Consider the following 19,651-nt stretch of genomic DNA (forward strand, 5'->3'; position numbering starts at 1 on the left):
TAATTTGTGACAGAACCAGACCAATACAGGGCAATTAGAAGAGAGATGATGAAAAGGAAGTTCAAACAGCACAGCACTTACTTGTTCTGTTCTCACTGAAGAGGCTGCTGCTGCTCCCCTGTGAGATCCTGAAGCACGAGCTCAAGAGGCAGCTGGCTACAGACACAGATGAAAAAAATGACTGAACCTATGAGAAAAGCCTCTTCTGGCTTCAGTACCCTGCTTGCTAGCAGCTTGGATGCAGCCAAGGTTGATTTAGGCCAAGAGAAGCCTCAGTGTAACTTGGCTATCTTGCCTTCCCTCCCACTCGTAGTCCTGCCTGTCTCTTGCTCTTTGAGCCAACAGCCATCCCAGGAGCCTGTAGCACAACCTCAGGCATCTGTTACTGCCACAAATCCCATACCAGTCCAGGACTAACCAGCAAATCCCACTTAAAACATGGGAACACAATCATGTGGATGACACAGCTGTGCCAGCAGTACTTGGCTGAGTGAGTTGGAACCACCTCACTGCTGCAGGGGGCTCACGCTCTTCAGGGGAGCACAGCAGGGCCTGCTGCTCCCTGGGGCTGGGCTCAGCTCACTAAACCTCAGAGGCAAAGGCAGGCACATTTCTCCCAGGCAGAAACCAGCTCACAGCTTTTGGCTGCCTGCACCTGACCCGTTTTCATGGAGAAGATCACTTCCCAAAGTGATTACGCTGTTCAAACTCTTCTGGTATTGATAGACAGCATCATCCAACAAGCTGGAAACATTTGGCAAAGAGAGCTTTTAGCCAAGTGGTTAAGCTACTGAAACCACAGCATTAGCACAGCACTGACTTGTTAAAAAAGGAAAGGGAAGATGACAAGCTTATCTCAGCTGAATAGCCATACACAGCAATGCCAAGGTTCCCAAATTAATGAAAAGCCAACAGTATTACAGATAAATGTATTTTAATTAGGATTAAATACTATCTCAGGCTATCTTGAAATCGCACTTGTACTAACCAACAGCCAGAGGCAATAAAAAAAGTTTGAAAACGTAAAGGTTTAACATCAAGACATGACAGCAAGTGCTGCCATGTAAAGCGACAAACACCGCTTCCAAAGACAGATACTCTTTAGAGGAAAAAAGTTGTAACATTTTCATATGGACAAAAATCTAACTCCAAGACTGGAAGAAATATATTAGTGCCTGCCTTTTTAAAAGTTTGTTTTTTTGTCTTTACATTAAATACATTTCTTTCTTTAAAAGCAAAGTACTTTCTAAATTCATGTTTATATACTGTATGTACACAAGAGCAGAACATTGTACAGTGTTTTGGATAAAGCAGCACTAACTAGCTACAAGCTGGTACGGTGTTGCTGAACCAAACGCAAGATGACAAACACTCTAGGAGAAGTATCTCCATGGTTGGTATGAGTAAAGTAAAATATCATGTATGTACAAAGCCATTATTCTAACAAACCCTCCAAACTCAACGCCATTGGCTGTGGAACTGTACATGCTGCAGCTAACCAATGGAAATCTGACTGCAGAAACTGATCCGACAGACCCTAAGTAACCCACTCCTTTAGGTAGCAAAGTGCACTGCTGATGCAGAGAGCACTCCCACAAGACATCACTGTAACACATCAGCACTTGGGCACAAAGCTCCAAGGAGAGTGGATATTTATCACACTCTCAAACAGCCACCTGTATTTTTTGGGCTACACGGAACAAGAAACACCCTGACCAAGCCATTCAAACTGTATGAGACAGATGAAAGCTACATTGTTACGTGCCTGTATGTGATCCTGGCCTTCTGCAGACAGTTACAGACTAAAGCAGAAAGTCTGCACCAAAGCACCGCCAGCTCAGATTTGAATGGACTGGCAGTGATTTCCATAATCAGTGCAACACTAATTTCTACACTTCAAAGTGACTTACTGCTGTTCAGATGCACAACATGCTTATTCAGGGTTTTGCAAAGAAAACAAACCAAAGAGTTGTGCAGATTTTTTTTTTTTTTTGAAGTCTGCTCCATGAAAAACCCAAACTTATAGTTTGTGCCCTATGTCAAAGCCAGTTGCCTCCAAAAATGTTCTCAGGTTAACAGCAGGGCAGAGATTAAGGTTCTACTTGTTACGTATACTTACAACTGTCCTGCAGTTTGTGTCTTCAGAAGAGGTTACCTGCTGTTCTTTCAAGATGTTGATCGCCTGTGCCTAAAGCTTACAATGGTTTAAAGAACTGAATGTTTCTTCTTTGATGAGGACAGACTCGAGACAACTTGTTTCTAAACTTGCATCAACTGAAATTTTAAGTTTTAATGGTGTAAAAATCTGACATTTGATTACAGTTAAGAGAAACTTGCTACACAGCAAACTGCATCCAAATCTAGCGGTTACTGTTGGGACCTTTAAGTTAACCGTTAACAAGTTATTGAAAGCATCCAGACTTGGAAACCTCAGATCACCCAGCCAGTGAACTAGTGATCCCCTCCCCCTTTTCACACAAGGCTTTAACAAATACAGCTGATGTGACCTTAAGCACTGGAGCCAATGATTGCCATTGGTTAACTCCAATACCCCAGTGGGCTAGGGAGATCCTGTGTTAAGCCCAATGCAATATGCATTAGTGTCATGGAGCAGGAAGATCCCAGTGTTTACTTGTTAAAGTTCACACAAACCATACAGATACAGACAGGATAAGACAGACTCAAAAGGATCCATTATGCTTGAAGAAATTCCAAATAAAACAACATCTTCTGCACAGCCCAGCCTCAAACACAGCCATACTTATCTAGTATAATAAACTCTGTAGTAAACTGTTTTTGACCTCCATAGAGAGTAGGAGTTGTCAAATTTCAGGAGGTAAACTCCTCTCCCTGGGTACTGGTGGCTGCCAGCATACACTTCTTCATGACAGTCTCGTCTGTACACAGGCACTATTTCATCTAGCTGAGGCTTGTTGGCATTCTTTTTGGCTTTTTCTTCACTGCCAGCATTTTCTGTAAGCAAAAAATAAAAGAAGCATCAGTTAACAAGGGTGACTAGCTTTTAAAACCAAGGTCTGACTCTCCCTTGTATTTGTGTGTAGCATTCTATTTTGTTAGCTGAAGGAGTTCATACCAAGCTTGCAGCTAAAGCACTGAAAGAGAAAAGCAAAAAGCATGGGTTTGTGTGGTGTGCTCCTTCACTGCAGAAGTATCAGTTTAAGATACTTCTTCACCCATTTAAGAAAGCAAATCAATTTACCATTGCAGAACTGCACTAGAGGAAAGGGAAGTTTGCCTTTGGTTCAGTCTAGACATTGCTTGCTTTAAAGACAAGATTTACACTTCAATATTAAAACATTTCATGTCCAATATTGCTATAAGAGTTTGCAAAGATGCTAAACTATTTCTGATCATTACCCACACTGCTATTAACTGATCAGCTAATAGAAATATGCAGAAGATCTTCCTACATCAGAGCAGTTCCATCTAGGCAAGTTGCACGACTGTTTCAGAACACTGCTTTTTTCTGATGGTACGCAGGGCTCCCCTATAGATACAGGCTGTAACCTGGGTCTTGGCCACTATAAAGAACTGTTCTTTTAAGTATTATAAATTGCAAACAATATATTGGAAAAAAAGACTTTCCCATCCTCAACTATTACAACCAATCAATGAGTCAAGAGAGACATCTGAAGTTACGGTCAGAATTTTACTTCTTATTTGAAGATGAGATGCCAGCTAGATGGAAGCCATGAACTGCAGAGCTGTAAGAACTAGGAGATGACAAGACAGAGTGGTTTTCCTGCACAGCAATCCCTGCAAGACTAGGATTTCATAAAAATAAGCATGCTTACCTTCTTCTTCATCTTCATCATCACTGGATTCGCTGACATGCACACTCACTGCAGTATTAGGGGAGTCTGTCCATTCAAAATACACCCCAAAGCCAATGTCATAATTGTCTGTAGCAAACTCCCAAAAGAGGTAAGACCCCTCTTCATGAGTTGGTACTCTAACTGTAACCACTTCCCCTCGGCCCACTGTGATCACAGAGTCTGCATCCTGCCGGATTTTCTCTTTGAAGTCTTTTATCTGGGGTCGTGTCCACATTGATGGAGCAGCTATCACTGGAACAGAATCTAGAGGGGGGGGGGAAATAAGCCAGTTAAGCTTTTGTTTCAGTTATTTATGTTGAACACTAAAGTGTGTTTGAGGTGCACTTGAGGACAATAAACATCACAGTGCTTCCACTCAGGGACTGTGGTCGTGAAGATTTCTTACTGGGATCCAATCAAGTCTTTTGAGGACTGCTGACTGTGGATGAATCTGGAGAACAACATCCAGAAACACCAGTGGGTGATGGGAGAGCTGCTGGGAGGCTACAATTCCTGCTCCACTTCTGCGGCTTCCTAGAAGCAGTCAGAGGAAGGTGGGAGAAGCAAGAGAACAGTAGTCTGGACTGTGCACAGGACAGGCTATGCCACGGGAAGGGCAGTAGACACAGAATAAGATTTGGCCTTCCTTTAATCCCCAAGACTAAATCAATGCTCAGTTTTGGGCAACATTTGAATGTATTTCTGCACAGAACAGCTTTCTGCAAGAACTGTTACGTTCCTTTCCAACACTGCTGCAATGAAGCTATTTCAGTCAAGAGCGAGAAGAGCTTCTGTATCCCATCCACACTGCTTGAAGTGCTTTCACTTCTCTCCCTGCTCTCAAAAACTGTTTTGCCAACATGACATGTTCTCCTTGAGAAGAAAAAACCCAGAAATCACACCTAGCTCTTTCTCAGATTAATGAAGCCAGGTATGATCAACTGTGGTTTTTAAGACACCTGGATCCTCGTAAAGGCTTCCATGGTTCATCTTTATCTAGCTAATCCTACCTTTTGGTCCATTCTCCAATGCTTCTTCCAAAGCCTCTGGATCCAGCTCTTTTTCAGGGCTGTCTGTGTGTGCACTGGCTTGCCCATTAATAGATGGCATATCCCCTTGGGCAGGTACATTCATCTTGGATGCAGTAGTCAGAGATGTCCCTGCTGCTGCAGCAACTGCCTCCTGCTGTTTCTGCAAGGCTGCCTAAAATGAAAGGAAGTAAATCAAGTAAAACAACAACAAAAACAAACCCTGAGCTGCCTCCCTTTTCCAGTAGAAGGTGTAAAGGCAGTTACAAAATCCCCTCTCCTCCCCATGAGGAGGCTCAGCATGAAGGACCTGAAGCTGTACTCATTAACTAGTGAGAATTGCATGTACTTCACATCATGGGAAGTCTTTCCAGGCTGGTGGATACAATCAGAACAAGAAGATTCATCTTTCAAATAATTAATTAGGGTATGTACAATGAACTTAGGCCTAGCTACAAAAGTACTGCATTTCAGTAACCTCTATAGCATACCAATTAAAAAAAGAAAATAATTACTTAAAAAAAAAAAAAAAAAAAAAAAAAAAAGGAGTTCCAGCCTGAGCTAACTCAGCTTCTATAGAGATATGTGAACTATGTAAAGCTTATTAAACCCTTGTCAATTTGTGAGTTAACATGGCAAAAGAGTTCTCCAGCGAATGTGCAAGAAAGGGAGTTAGTTAATTTGTGAGAAATAAGAGCCAGAAGGACTGCGAGCGCTCTGGGAGAAGAGTTATCAAACCTCAGAGGTGCACCTTTTAGAACATGACTTACATGTTTTAAACTAAATTCTTTAGTTTAAATTTATTATGCTGTCTCCTGTGCAAAGAATTAAATATGAGATTATGAGAAGTAACAACCATCCTTTTGGATTCAGGCTGGATGTGTTATCCCTTTATTTTCAAGGCTTATTCTGCCCCTCCACCCTCCATGCCCCTTCCTTTCCCACCAGTTATCAGTCAGATTACATGCACTCTACTGTTGAGACAGGGAAAAGGTAGAATTCATAAAATCATCCTTTAAAGAATAACTTAATAAGCTTATGATTTTGATGAATGAATAGAATATAGGTATTTTAAAGGGCTAAGAAGACAACACAGTTAAATATTTGTTAGATTCCACACTTGTGCAATTACAGAGATGCTATCCAGATCCACCTTCTACTACTGGAGTCCCATTTCAGTGTGAAGCAGCAAGGAACTTCTCTACAAAACTTCTGCATACAACCTTTCCAAAATTAATGCCATCAGAATCATCTAGAATCAGCCATGACACAGCAGGGTTTTTAAATTGCATTAACAGATTCCATGTTGACTGAGTTATAGAAATCCAAAAGGCAAATACTCCCCAGAAGTGTTACTATGTAAGCTACCTGAATCCTCAGGAACAAGTAAGTATAACTAGGCAATATTAGCTCTGTTACCACTTTTTTCATCCTTTCCTGTGGAAGAATTGTCCAAGTATTGATCTGAAAGAAACCTCATTGCCTGGCAGGTGTATTATTTCATAAGCTGCAGTAAAGGAAAGGGTGTTGTTTCTGCCCAGGGTCTCAGAGGGCATTAGTCTTCCATATGCAGAAATCAGACAGCTATGATTGAGAGGAGGAGTGCTGAAAACACAGAAGAAAAGTGGCAGCAGTGCCTCAGACACCTCAGCCTCCAGGCAGTGGTATCAATTACAGAAGGCACTGAAGACAAGACTGATAAGACTGCAGCTTTCACTTACTACTATGACACCAAAGCATTGGTACCAAGGCAGCATTAAACTTAAAGAGCAACTGCAGCAGGGCAGGAAGCCTCTGATTTCCCTGTACCACTTCAACTCTGCTCCTTCTTTGGACACCTCTTTGCTGAAGGCATTATCCTCTTCAAAACATGAATAACTCCACAGGAAATTAATTAATAAATTTTAAGTCTTTAGCTCAAAAACAACAGACCACAGGCTGACAGACACTGGCCACTTAAGATGTGGGTCCTGCCCATAGAGGTCAGACATGCCAGGATCTGAAGTCTGACTTACATCTGTTTAGGATGCTTACAAATGGACATCTCTGAACTTAAAAATAACTTCAGAGAACACAGCACATTTGACAGAGATGCAAGATCCCCCTGAAAACAGGAGTACCCTTTCAAGCCCACACACAAAATCCCTGGTATTACTCCCACCCTTTGCTACCAGAAATAAGAAAGTGTCTTTTCACCCAGAACACAAGCAGTCTATCGCAGACAAGCAAACAGCATGCTTGATACTGATGTCAGAGGAGATGCAAGAGGGGAAGAGAAGTCAGTACTGCTAGAAGCTGACAGAGCAGCAACCTCAGACCCAGGAGCAACGCAAGGCCAGCTAAAGCCTGCTGCTCTTCAATCCTCACATATGATATGTGAAGAATCATTTGAACCCATCAGTTTGTTCATGCTCAGCTGCACTGATACATACTCCCATAGAACTGGGCGTGCAATAGACACTGCAGCACAGCACTTAACGTTCTGCTTTCAGGAATTGTATCCAAGTGATTAGTAAAAGTTGTTTAGAATTTTCTTAACTAAAGGCTGCTTCAGAAAGCTACTCAGAAAGATTAAATAAAAGAGCTTTGGTGTTTGAAAAAGCAGCAGCTTTAATTACTAGAACTCCTTTTTTCCCCTTCTAGCAATTAGCTTTTCAAGGAGATAAAAGTAGGCAAGTTAGCATCTTCCAAAGAGCTCAGGAAAAAAAAAAAAAAGACAAGTTTCTCAGCTGGTCCATCTTACCTGCTGCTGTGCTAGCTGGACTTGATACAACTGCTGCATGTATTGTTGATAGTGCTGCTCCTGGAGCTGCCGAATGAGGATCTGCTGCTGTTCATAGTTGCCGGGATACTGCTGAGCAGCATACTGCTGGAACTGCATGGCAGTCTGGGAGTTCAGTGCTGCCATGATCTGTTGCCTACATTAGTGGGAGAAGAGCATGAAGATTACCAGCAGCTGAGGTTACCGGGGAAATCCCTGTACTTAAGTGACAGTTAATTTCTGCAAAAATAACAAAAAAAAAACCAAAACAAAACAAAAAACCACACCAAAAAAAGCCAACAAAAAAAACTCAAGTCTACATAACAGAACAGAGCCTAAAGGTATATGCAAATGTGAATTTTGTCTACCTTGTGTTTTGAAAACATCAGGTGTTAAAAAAAAGAATATCAAAAGCTCTGATATTTTTTTCAATCTATAATCCAGGAAAGAGGCAGTGGTATAAACACATCACAGTATTTCTCAGACAAGGGAAAAAATTCCATGTTTGGGTCCTCCAGAAAACATGCAGAAACCATCCCAGCAACCCTTCTGCAGCTGCAAATAGGAACAAGCTTGCTGTGGTACCACACGCCAAAGGTTTTTGTAAAGTCTAAACCCACTGTGTTACTACCTTAACTTCCCAGTATAGCATGCAACCATAGGAAAAGCATGACTGATTGTGGCCTAATTCACAAACATAAAAAACTGCAAAACAGGGCAACTGCATCTCCAACAAACAAACGCAGAAGCTTCAGGAGGAATGTACTGGTTCATCAAGCACAGGCTCCATTCTCCTTCCCTCTCCAAAAGGCCAACAGAAACCATACAGTAAATCATCCCCACTGACCTAGGGCTCATTTTTTTTAACTCATGTTACGTTCATTAGCGATGAGCTACTGATATTTCAGAGGATTCAAGAATCACACAAAAGGAAGAGTAGTTCTTTCTCACCCTTCTTCCTTCCCCTCCTCTAACAAGCTTCAAGATTAAACTGCTTTTTATTTTAACAGGCAAGATTCACCACCTTTCAACAAACTGTGACCGCTTTGGATACGCCTGGCATCTATATAACTCACCACACTGCTTTTCTGTCCAAACTCTTCATCTCTGTAACCTCCTGCAACCCTACACAATTATTATTTCCATAAAACCTTTTTCTTTTGCTTCTTCATCATCTCCTTAGCACTCATCGCATCCTCTGCTCATTTACATCTGTGTATTTCATGCTCTCACCATATTCAACAGTCCAACTAAAACTTGTGAATTATTTGCTCCCTTTCCAAAACTACAACTTCAGAGATATACCAAATGAACAGGCATTACTGTTAAAGAAAATTATTGCTGAGAGATGTGTGATGCTATTCCTATACAATGTGTGCAATGCTGGATCCATGTTTTCAGCATCTGGATACAGAACAGTGAAATAGAACGTACAGCTCTAGTTCTATGTAAGCCACCGAATGGGGGTGCAATGGAGGTTAAGCCTATTTGAACATGAATTCTGAGCTCCTCTGAGAAATGTGCTAAGATCCAGTGACTGCCAGCACAAAACTAAGATCTGCAAACACTTCACAACTTCTAGAAAAAGAATGTCTTCAAGGAGGTAGCTTTAGACTTCCAAATTAGAAAACCTCAACCACGCATTTGAAAAAAGCCAACACAACGAAGTGCAGTTATCCTTTTTTAAGGCACTGTCCTCTATGAAAGGATAGAAACTTTCAATCAACAGTTTAAATAGTTCAGTTGAGTGCAGCAGAACCCATTTAAGAAGCAGAGTCACAAGTTTTGATGAGGTGCAGTGCTTGGAGTCACAATCCCTAAACAGAGATTCTCTTCAAATAAGATTTCTCTAGCAATTTTAGCTGTGAAGGCTGCACACAACAGCACGTTGGGATACTCATTCTCTGCAAACCATGTCTCTCTTAACTAAGGACTGCAAACGTCACTGTCAGACCAGAGTGCTCTCATTTCAGATATTCAGTTCTAGCAGAACTATTTAAACAGCCAATACAATTGTCTCAAGTGCAAGACAGTTACTTCTTCCCAATGTCAGTTCTTTCAGCTACTCACTTTTGCTGTTCCATCCGAAGCCGCTCCTCCTCTATTCTCCTCCTCTCCTCTTCTTCTCTTCTCAGCCTCTCTTCCTCCTCTCGCCTGCGTTTTTCTTCTTCTTTCTGTAAGCGCTCAAGCTCCTCTTCTTCACGGCGCCTTCGCTCTTCCTCCTCTCTTCTGCAACATCACTCAATAAGCTATTGCAGCATTTCTACAACCCTAGGATAAGTTATTTTCAACAAGCTGTAACCTGCCTTTTGCCTACCGAAGGAATCTTTTCATTTGGCATCACCTCTTCCCACTTCAACTCAGAGAAATATCTTATTATTATTATTACACACCAGAAGAAAACCCATCCCCTGGTGTTACTGCACTTTGCAGTACGACAGATGTAAACTCTATTTTAATTCCACACTCATTCTAACCCACTATACTTGTAGCAGAGAATAGTGGGAAAAAGCATCAAGAAGCCTTAAATACATCTTCCATGCTTCAATATATGTTCAGTAATCACAGACTACTGTTTAATAACCACATTATGAATAAAGGATACGGGATAGCCTCTATCAGGTCACTAACCCTTACTAAAAGAGGAATTTCAAGCATCTGACAATTTTGTGTTTTATACAGCTTTAGTAAACTAAACGATGAGGGCAGATATCTTGTGAATTGCATCTCTCTTGAAAAGATGACAGTATGAGCCACATTTTTAAAAGTCCCTGCATTCTAGGTATATGCACCTCAGAAATGATTTTCCATTACAAGTAAAGTGAAAAGCTTTAAAGAGAGCAAGTGGTACCACAGCTATCTAAACTTCAAGCCTCTCTCCTCCAAAGTAACTTTGTCAGCTTAAGCTATCCGTGACACTGTCCATAGATCAAGAATTACATATTCAGTACCCTGAGAAATTAAACATTACCTTTTCTTTTCTTGTTCTTCTTTTTCTATTTTGTGAGAAGTAACATATGTTGAGAACAAGTGGCAGCACCTATTTAGGAGCTTAACAAACTCTGTCATAGCTTCTTGCTTTGACATGTTTCCAAGGGCAGCCCATTCCTTCCTAAGAGAGAGAGAAGACGACTTAACTCTCTGCAAGCCAGTAGGGAGCTCAGAAAACCCAGAAAAGGAGTAACATTGGGAGACAAGCAACCAAATGCCAGCACGCAGCACTTCAGAGAAAACCTGACCCATTCAAAGACAGAACTTAAACCCGTAGATTTCAGTGTTCTCTTCTACCAAATAACCATTTCACACAAGAGCACCAAGTGCTTATATGAAATTTTATACATACCGCGAACCCTACTTAGAACTCCAAACTGTGTCCAAAAACTTCCCAGATACAAATCAGTTAGCAAATTAACTTGTATTGTTACTTGTTTAATCATTCTTCCACTCCAGTTTGTGGGAAAAAAAAAAAAGCATACATTCTCCCAGATGAACAAATGCAGTAACTAACCTGATCAAATCAAATGCAACAGCTTGGTTCTTCCTAAACAATCCATTTGAGCAGAAACAGTGCACTGAGTACAGGTTTGAGAAGCAAAGAACAACATAGCACTGACCTTCACAACTAGAAATAGCAACAGTCAACAAGAGAACTGCAAGCAACAGAGATCATACTGATCTCATCAAAATCTACTCAGTGTCTGAATGCAACAGACAGAGGATTTCAGAGGTTCTCCTTAATCTACTAACAGCAAGGCTCTGCCAAGTGCTATTAGCACTGGCAAGAGACTTGGTCTGTTGCAACTCTGGTGTAAAATAAGGAGAAAGATGCTTAGGCCTGCATGTTAACCAAGTCTTTAAACTGCTATAAAAAAACCGGGCTGTTGGCAGAGCAGCTTCTCCTAATGTAGTTAAAAAAAAAAAAACACTCCATAATTGCCTCATGGCTCCTTTACTGAATTGTGACTCAGATTTCAGTGATGTTTTTGAAGAGGCTGCTCTCACTTTCTACTACCACACACACCCATACTGAGGCAATCCACATACTTTTCTTACTGCTAAAATTGGATGGCATTTACTTCAGACGGGAAAAACAGAGTTAAGATCAACAAAGGCCTTTACCTTCTATCATTCCCCAGCACATCAAAGAACCCAACTTCAGGGCAAGTATCAGGATTGTAAGGTCCCAGCAGAACCTGCTTGTGCAGTGCCACAAGTCGGAGTTTTTCTTCATATGTTGGATGAAAGGCTTTGCCATCTTTTTCTGTAGAGGAAAAGAACGTTTCACTGTTATGATTAACTGGTTAAGCATAGGACAGCAAAGAGCATTTCATATCATTTCATATTCATATTCATATTTCATATCATCATCATCTCCTCTCTGAAGAGGAGACCAAAAGTTAAGTCACAAACTAAGTCAGCTCTATTCAAATAAAACAGTTCGCCCAGCAGAAACACACCTAACTTCAGCTGAGCTGTCGAGAGGAAAACAGAACGAAGGGAAAATGTTCCCAGAGGCAACTGGATGGCTGCACACTGTCATGGCTGCTGCAATAAGTCCTCACAATGAGAAATCTTAGAGGTGACTCAATCAGCATCAGGGCCTACAGAGAATTCTGGCCTTAAGAACTCAATCAGAATTCCAGGAGTTCCATACCACCACCTTCTAAAGCAAACCTGGTTAGATGCCATCACATATTCTCTATTGAGGAAAATGTGCCCTGATTTAAAGTACTTGAATTTCTCAGCTAGGACTTACCTCAACCCATTTACCAAACGGTCGAAACAGATCTAAAAAACAGGCATCACTACATGCAATCACGCTGCTTGTTAAAAACAAAAAACAAAAACAAACAACCATTTCCTCAAACAGAAAAACAAGCAAATAAGCATCACCTCTTTCTGAAAGGACTGAAATGAGGAAGCTGCTACCAGAGGAACACAACAGACATTTCACACGGCTGTACCAACGGCTTTCCGTTCAGTTGTGAATCAGAGCAGAGCTGCCAGCAGCCCCCAGCTCTCTTTTATCATGGAGGTCACTCTGGAGCAAGTTGTTCAGAGCCCCAAACCGGACACTTCAATTCATACTCAGACTTCAGAGCTGACACAAATTGCAGAATTGCTCAGCTTGTGATTGTAAACAGAGTTATTACTGGGAAATCAGAACAGAAGGGGGGTGAAGGGGAGGGGGATCTCCCTTGAGTCCTGCTGAGAAGTTCTGAGCAAATATTTCTGAAAGCTGCAAACTGGAAACAACCCCACAGGAAAGTGTTTGCAGGGCACAGTGAGAAGTGATGTTTTTGACACAGTGAGTCTGGTACATCACTGGACTTTCTCGGGCAAAAACTAACAAGGAACAACTGCATGCATGCCGTTAGTATGTAAGCTAGGATCACGTTAGGAAGGTAAACATTCAAACTCTTATTATTCACTCCTAGAAGCCCATTTCACTCTTCCAGAAACTCAAGTGCTTGCACTTTGCCCAGCATCACATGGCCTTACAGCAAATAGCTATTTCAGCTTCAAAAGACCTTGACAAGTCCCAGAGGCCCCTTCCCACCCCTGCCATCCTTCAAAGATGCAGGCCATCACATCCTGCAACTTCACCTGAGGATATGACACTTTTAGCAACAAAGCCAGCACAGGTAAAAACTCTCTCCCTAGATCTCAGATCTCGCTCTTCAGCTACCCCAAGGGTGCTTCAGCTTTTCCATCACTTCTTCCTACTTCACAATTAACTCAGAACTTAACTAGCAAGTATTTTCTTTAATCTCAATAAATAGCAAGCACTCTGAAAGCACACTTCATGTCCTGGGGCAGCATGCTTAAAACCAAGCTGCTTCATAAAGGAACTCATCTGAAGTTTTGCTGGGCTTCTGTGGCCACCACAGCATCACTGACTTTGTGCAACCTGTGTGCACACAGATGTCTGTCTGCCAGGAAGCACTGTTACATGCTCTGCAGGGCTGCTGCCTCAGCCATCAAACATAAGGGTTTGGGCTCACTTTTGAACAGGGTTAAAGCCAAAGAAAAAGACCATTTCACTCTACAGCTAAAGGCAGCATGTCTATATTTTCACAGAAGTCAGACCTCAAGGCTTAACTAACAAGGGAAACTCTGCATGTGCAGTGGTGGCCCAAGGGAAGAAGAAAAGCAAGCTAAACAAGGGAGGACAAAAATAAGAGACAGACATCCAGTGACTTGGAGATAATGCAGATCAGAAGCAAGCTCTAAGCAAAGCATTTGGGGTCAGCCAAGGGAATGAAGTCACATCCTAGTCATTTTTCAGTTGAATTCTTCAGCAGAAACCACGCTGCACAATTACCCCAAAGACTTGGATGTGTTGAGAGTTAAAATGAACCAGAGGAGCTGGAGCCATCTGCAGAGCTAAATACACCAAAAGAGAGCCTTAGTCAGCCCAGATAAGCAGAAGTGCCAAATCCATTCAAGCATCTGTGGAAGCACTAATCAAGTAGGTATCACTCTTGTACCCTATACAGCTGATTGGAAGCTGAAGAATATCAGACAGCTTCAAGTAACACACTGAGAAATCCATGTGTTTTGCGAAGGAATAATATAGCAACTGTACAACCTTCTGTATGCCATTGGTATTCCTCCTGCTACAAAGCCAGAGAAAGGCTCAGCTTTCCTACAGACAGTTCAGAGTCCTTACTGACAATATCTCAAAACGTCACTCACAGAAAAGGCAATGCTCATCACCTGAACATCATACCAACAACAGCCACAAAGAGATCAGACAAGCCTAAGTAGTAATTAAGGTATGCTTGTATGAATAAGGCTTTCAGCATACTGCAGTAATGGCCCATATATACTTGTGGCATGAAGCAGCTTACCCAAAACGCTACAAGGACCAGCTCTCACCTACTGCAAGCTCAGGCCTCAGGGATGCGTGCCATGAAGACACAGCACTGTGTTCCTGTACTGTCAGGAACTGATAGGAAGGTCCCTGCACACCTACCATCAGCTATTCAGGCCAGAGCCCTCCTGACACTGACTACGTCCAGATGCCCACCAGAGATTCCTCAGCAGGGACTCAGCATACAAGAAGATGAAGCCAGTCCAATAGCGAGCAATGAAAAGCAGATAATGGGAATGGATGTCACTGTGTGGCACTGCACTACTGGCATCACCACAAATTCAGGCTCCAGGGAGTTTAACAAATATGCTTCAATGTGGTTCAATGTGCTGTTATTCCTCTGTAACAGGGAAGAAGTATATCTCCAGAAAGATACACTGCACAACTCACTGCAACTTCTACTCCAGCTCATCTACTGCACTCCCTCTAAATGTCCAATTCCCACAGGATGGCATTCAGTCTCAGCTGTCTACAAGAAGCCAGAAAACAGTTTCAAGCGTGATTTGTTGCCCCACAGCTTTTAAAAGCAGGTATCACAGATATTAATGCTGCTCATTCGCAGAGCTCTGATGAGTGAGATCAAGACCGAGAAACATGAGAGGTGAATCACTGCCTGAAGACCCCACTAAATGTTCCCTTACACTCAGTTCTTTCCTCCCAACGATGTTCTGCTGATCAATAGAAGGGTAATCAACTAGCCCTTCCTGTCAGATCTGATAGAAGCTTAACTTAGCAATAAATGCAGATACATTATAGAGTTTTCCCATATTCTTTAAAGCAAGCGTCTTTGTAACTAATGTAACTATGTAACTAATGAACTACAATTGTGCCATCAAATTAAAACACAAAAAACAAGGTCAAACAATTCACTTTGGATGATATACTGCTGAGGTTGAAGTCGCATTCTTGTTAGGATGAGAGGAAATAACTTGAGCAGTCAAACAATATTAGAATACTTAAGATAGCAGGAGAGCTTTCAGATAACAGAATGATACAGTTTGTACACTGCCCCCCCAGACACAAGGCACCACAAACCACTGCAGGCAGCACATGAACACTCCAGGGGGTACGATGGTATTTCAAACACATGATATGGAAAACTGCACAGCTAGGCTGATAGTGGAAGAGATTCGCTGGCACAGCCAGCAGGCTGCCCCCTCTGACTGCAGGACACAGCCTACACTTCACCAACCCATCTTCACCAACAGAGCTTGTACCAGTTCCACGGGCAAAATTAGCTGTCAAAGGCACTTCTGTCAGCTGCCTCTGTCTTTCTCAGAGCTGGAATAAAGCAGCTCTGAAGGCTCTTTAATACTGCAGCTCAGCTTCCGTTGTGCTTTTCACATTGTGTTTACACGCACTCCCACCTCGTCCTGTCTCTAAACGGTTCTGCAAGATACCACCTCAGACAAGCATCAGCAGTCACCGTAATATGTCTGAAGTATTTTGTTCTAAATCAACTTTCCAGGAAGAACATGCATTATGAATGCATTATGAGCAGAGAGCTCAGTTTACACTCTGATACAGAAAAGCAGCTGCTAAACTGGTGATCACTGCTCACCCTTCAACATCCAGTGACTTCTTCAGCCTCCCTGCCCCAGATCCCTCCACACCAACAGCAGCACTTCATGCAAATACAAAAAATCTCCTCAAGTGCCATTCTTAACTAATAGCTTCTGTTTTTCTGCTTGCTTCATGGAAGTGGCACAGGCAGTTAATATCATACATAAAAGCTCTGATATCAACCAGCATTAAGAAGATCAAGTCTGTCAAGCATCATCCCACCTCTGGACCAGTCTTAAGAATAACAACCAGAAATGAGACCTCAGCACTAATCTGTGTCGACAAGAATCAACCTTCAGATCCTCAAGATGTTACTCCTTCAAGTAAAGTAGGAATCTGTGTCTTTCAGCATCCACGTGGCTGCCCACTTCCACAGTTGTTTTCACAATGCATAAATCACAACAATTTGGAAACAAGACAACTTATTTTCAGTGCAGATGTATAACAAGCTAGATAAATCAGTAATCTGAATACTGCAAGCTCCTCACTGTCATATCTACAAATAGGAATCCTTGTCTTATAATGCTTTCATCAAGAAACTACATATGAAGATACATGCAACTCCTTCACATGACTTATAGTAGCCATAAGGATAAAAGAGCAAGGCTTTTGTTGGAAAGTCTGACATCGTCATGTGGAAAGTTCTCTTATGATAAGAATTGTGCATTACAGCAAATGATGTACAGCTAAAGAGCAGCAGTGAACTGCAACTGAGCCTACAATAAGAAGGCAACAAGAAAGAGGCACTTGAGACAAAACAGATACACCGCAGTATCTGTAACCTAGATACAAGTAACACCTCACTGACTTCTCACTCTTTAAAAGGAGATGAATATAAAGCGTAATTATCACTACAGGATGAGAAGTAATAGAAGTACACTACACACACTATGACTGTGTTGTTTCATTTTTACACCACCAATACTTGTTTCAGCACACCATTAAACCTAAGACGTAATGAGACAACACTTGGCTGAGATAATGAATTTCCTACTGCGGAGATGTTTCTTTCTACACTGTGACTTACAAACAAATGCTCATTAGGAAACAAGCTCCCTCAAGCTTCTCGTTCCACAGAGAGCGGCAAGTCGGGAGTTGCAGTGCCTCCAGCCCAACACATGGCTGCAGCAGCTTGTGGCACAGAAGATCCAGAGCCTTATTGTTCATAGAAAAGTACAACTTAAAATAAATAAATAAAAATCAGAAAAGCAAACATAGAAACTATGCCAGAATTGAACTTAAAGGAAAAAAAAAAAGATAATTTGCAAAAGTGCATCAGTAGAGGGCCAGGGCACAACAACACTGCTTATACCTTCACACACTGCTAACAAGCAAGCCAAGCACAAAGAGGAAAGCAGGCAGTGACCGTCCCTCGGGCGTGCTTCCCACCTGTGGTGCACTCAGCTCCGAAGGGACAGCTCACCCGGTGCCACCAAACAGCAAAGAACCACCAGCCTACCACAGCACAGCCTCACGTCCCTAACGCAGGCACGGTGCCGCTGTACCCTTACTGAAGCTGCTGCAGATTCAGACGGTGCCGCACAAGTAAGGTTATAACAGACGTCCCTCCTCGCAGAACGCATCGCACAGCTGACGCGGTCCCGAAGGAGCGGAGCGCTGCGGCACCTCCCGCTTCCTGCGGCCGCACCTGGCGAAGGATCCCGGCGCAGACACACAGCTCTGCCCACGCAGCCGTGCCAGCGCTCCTTCCCCACAGCCACAACGGCACAAGGCGCAGCCCCGACGAGAGTTAAAGCAAAAGCTCTTCCCCCACATTTCCACGGTTTTTCCCTCGCACGCCAAAAGGAAGGATGATTTTTTTTTTGTCCCGTTTTTTCAGGCCGGGTGCTGCGCAGCCCCTCGCCCCCCGCGAGCCCCAAAGGAATTACCCTTGAAGAAGCGCAGCGCCAGGCCGTACAGCTCCTCCAGCGCGAAGCCCCAGCGCCGCTCCGGGCTCAGCGCCGCTGCCGCCTCCTCCCCGCCGGCCTCCGCCTGGCTCGGGCAGCCGGAGCCCGCTCGGTTCCGCCCCGCAGTCGAATCCCCGTGGCCGGGCCGCGCTTCGCAGGGCGGCGCCTCGGCGTTGGGACTGAGCGTCAGCCCGTCCACCGACACCTCCAGCCGCTCGGCGCTCAGAGCCGCCGCCATCCTCCGGCTCCGCTGTGGCGGCCACGTCCCGACTTCCCGTTCCCTCCGACCCGGAACTTCCGGTCCCGCCCCGCCAGGGCCCGCCTCAGGCCGCGCCCCCTCCCGGACGGCCGCTCTAAGCCCCGCCCACTCGCGCTCGGAGCGTCGAGGAGCGCGGGCTTGGGCGTCTGGTGACGGGCGGCTGGAGGGCAGCTCTCGGCTTCTCTCTCTGTTCCCTCGGGAAACGCGGCTCAGAGCCGGCACGAGAAGTGTGCCGGGCCGTTATTTCTCCGGAGCTGTAGCTGCAGTGAGCTGGTGACCGCCAGGCAGTGTTCGCAGTAACGCACTGAGGCGTCCGTCCCCAGCGCTGCCCAGGAGCTGCCCTTCCCTTCGGCGCGCCTCCACTCTGCTCGCTGATCTCGGCAGAGCTGGTTATTAAGTCACTGTTACAGCGTGCTTTGAAGCCTTCGGATGAAAGGCAGAAGAGATGTGAAAGCTGTATTTAAAGCATTTCCAGTCAGTATTTCTTGAAAGCGCCCGATGTCATTCGCGCCCCTGTTCAGTACAAACGTGCCCGGATAGAGGCAGAGTCTGGCTCAGACATAGTTAACCTAAGCTTCAAAAGACGTTTCACAGCCACTTATAAATCCTTTGTAGCTTCTTCACTCGCTTCTGTTTGTTTTGGTTTTGGCTGAGGATCACAAACATCACGCTACTCCTTCCTTTTCCCCAAGACTACAAAACGGGTGCATCGCCCCCTTTGGAGCGTTTTGCTTCCTAGGGCGCGCAGCTCTGTCTGTCTGGCACCATCTCATGCACGGAGCCGAGGGCAGCACAGATAACGCTATCTCCTCCTGCATGCACGCCTGCACCCTGCTTTGCAAGCACTATTTCAACATCACATCTGGCTTTGCATCAAGATGTGTTAGTTCATCTACAAGATTACTTTCAATCTATTCTCAAAGTTTTCATCTGGCACGTTTCCTGCTTGGTTTGCAGAGGCCATCCTTCATAGATACATACATACATGCACATATATATTTTTACGTTAATTCTGTGGTTTAATACACAGTGAGCTTAATATTAAACTTTCCACTTTAAGAAATGTTGAAGTCTTTATCCTAAAATACCTCCTTAAAGAAACCGACATTTTGATCACTACAGGGAATTTCTATGTTTCTCTCAAATGGAAGGAAATATTTTCATTTTATATACCAGCAAACCCAGAGGCGTTTCTGCTTCGTGGCAGAAGCCGCCTGCAATCAGCCCTTAGTTTCCCCATGTTTGGAGACCAAGCTAAATGCAAGATGATTTGGAGAATGAGGACAGAAAATTGATTTGTCTCATAACAGGATCTCTTTTGCAGCAAATGTTTGACACTTCTAGTAAACGTGTGACTATTCATCTCTTCTTGTGCCAACCCTGCTATGCCAGCCCTGCTATGCCCTACAACAGGCGTGCC

The 19,651-nt window shown here is 43.5% G+C and overlaps 1 protein-coding gene across 2 annotated transcripts; it reads right to left on the reverse strand.

Annotated features, from left to right (window-relative positions):
• Window positions 1-917: 917 nt before the first annotated feature.
• ACBD3 (acyl-CoA binding domain containing 3) lies at window positions 918-18,257 on the reverse strand. 2 transcript variants are annotated; one of them, XM_052696092.1, is made up of 8 exons: window positions 17,955-18,257; window positions 11,745-11,886; window positions 10,597-10,737; window positions 9,696-9,851; window positions 7,608-7,782; window positions 4,847-5,039; window positions 3,816-4,100; window positions 918-2,973 (listed from the first exon to the last, which is right to left on the reverse strand). In XM_052696092.1, exons 1-8 carry the CDS (start codon window positions 18,208-18,210, stop codon window positions 2,762-2,764), a joined length of 1,560 nt encoding a protein of 519 aa, XP_052552052.1. In that variant the 5' UTR covers window positions 18,211-18,257; the 3' UTR covers window positions 918-2,761. The 2 variants fall into 2 exon arrangements, with proteins under 2 accessions (XP_052552052.1, XP_052552042.1); XM_052696082.1 differs by having other exon boundaries at window positions 9,696-9,854; window positions 17,955-18,256.
• Window positions 18,258-19,651: the final 1,394 nt, after the last annotated feature.

This window comes from Tympanuchus pallidicinctus, unplaced genomic scaffold, assembly GCF_026119805.1.
Source record: "Tympanuchus pallidicinctus isolate F22 unplaced genomic scaffold, pur_lepc_1.0 scaffold1, whole genome shotgun sequence".
NCBI classification, from domain to species: domain Eukaryota; kingdom Metazoa; phylum Chordata; class Aves; order Galliformes; family Phasianidae; genus Tympanuchus; species Tympanuchus pallidicinctus.

Coding starts and splice junctions, on each gene's coding strand:
- ACBD3 (XM_052696082.1), bottom strand. CDS start 18,210: ATGGCGGCGGCTCTGAGCGCCGAGCGGCTGGAGGTGTCGGTGGACGGG. Junction 10,738..11,744: donor GTGCTGGGGAATGATAGAAG/GTAAAGGCCTTT, acceptor TCTCTCTCTTAG/GAAGGAATGGGCTGCCCTTG. Junction 9,855..10,596: donor GAAGAACAAGAAAAGAAAAG/GTAATGTTTAAT, acceptor GTGATGTTGCAG/AAGAGAGGAGGAAGAGCGAA.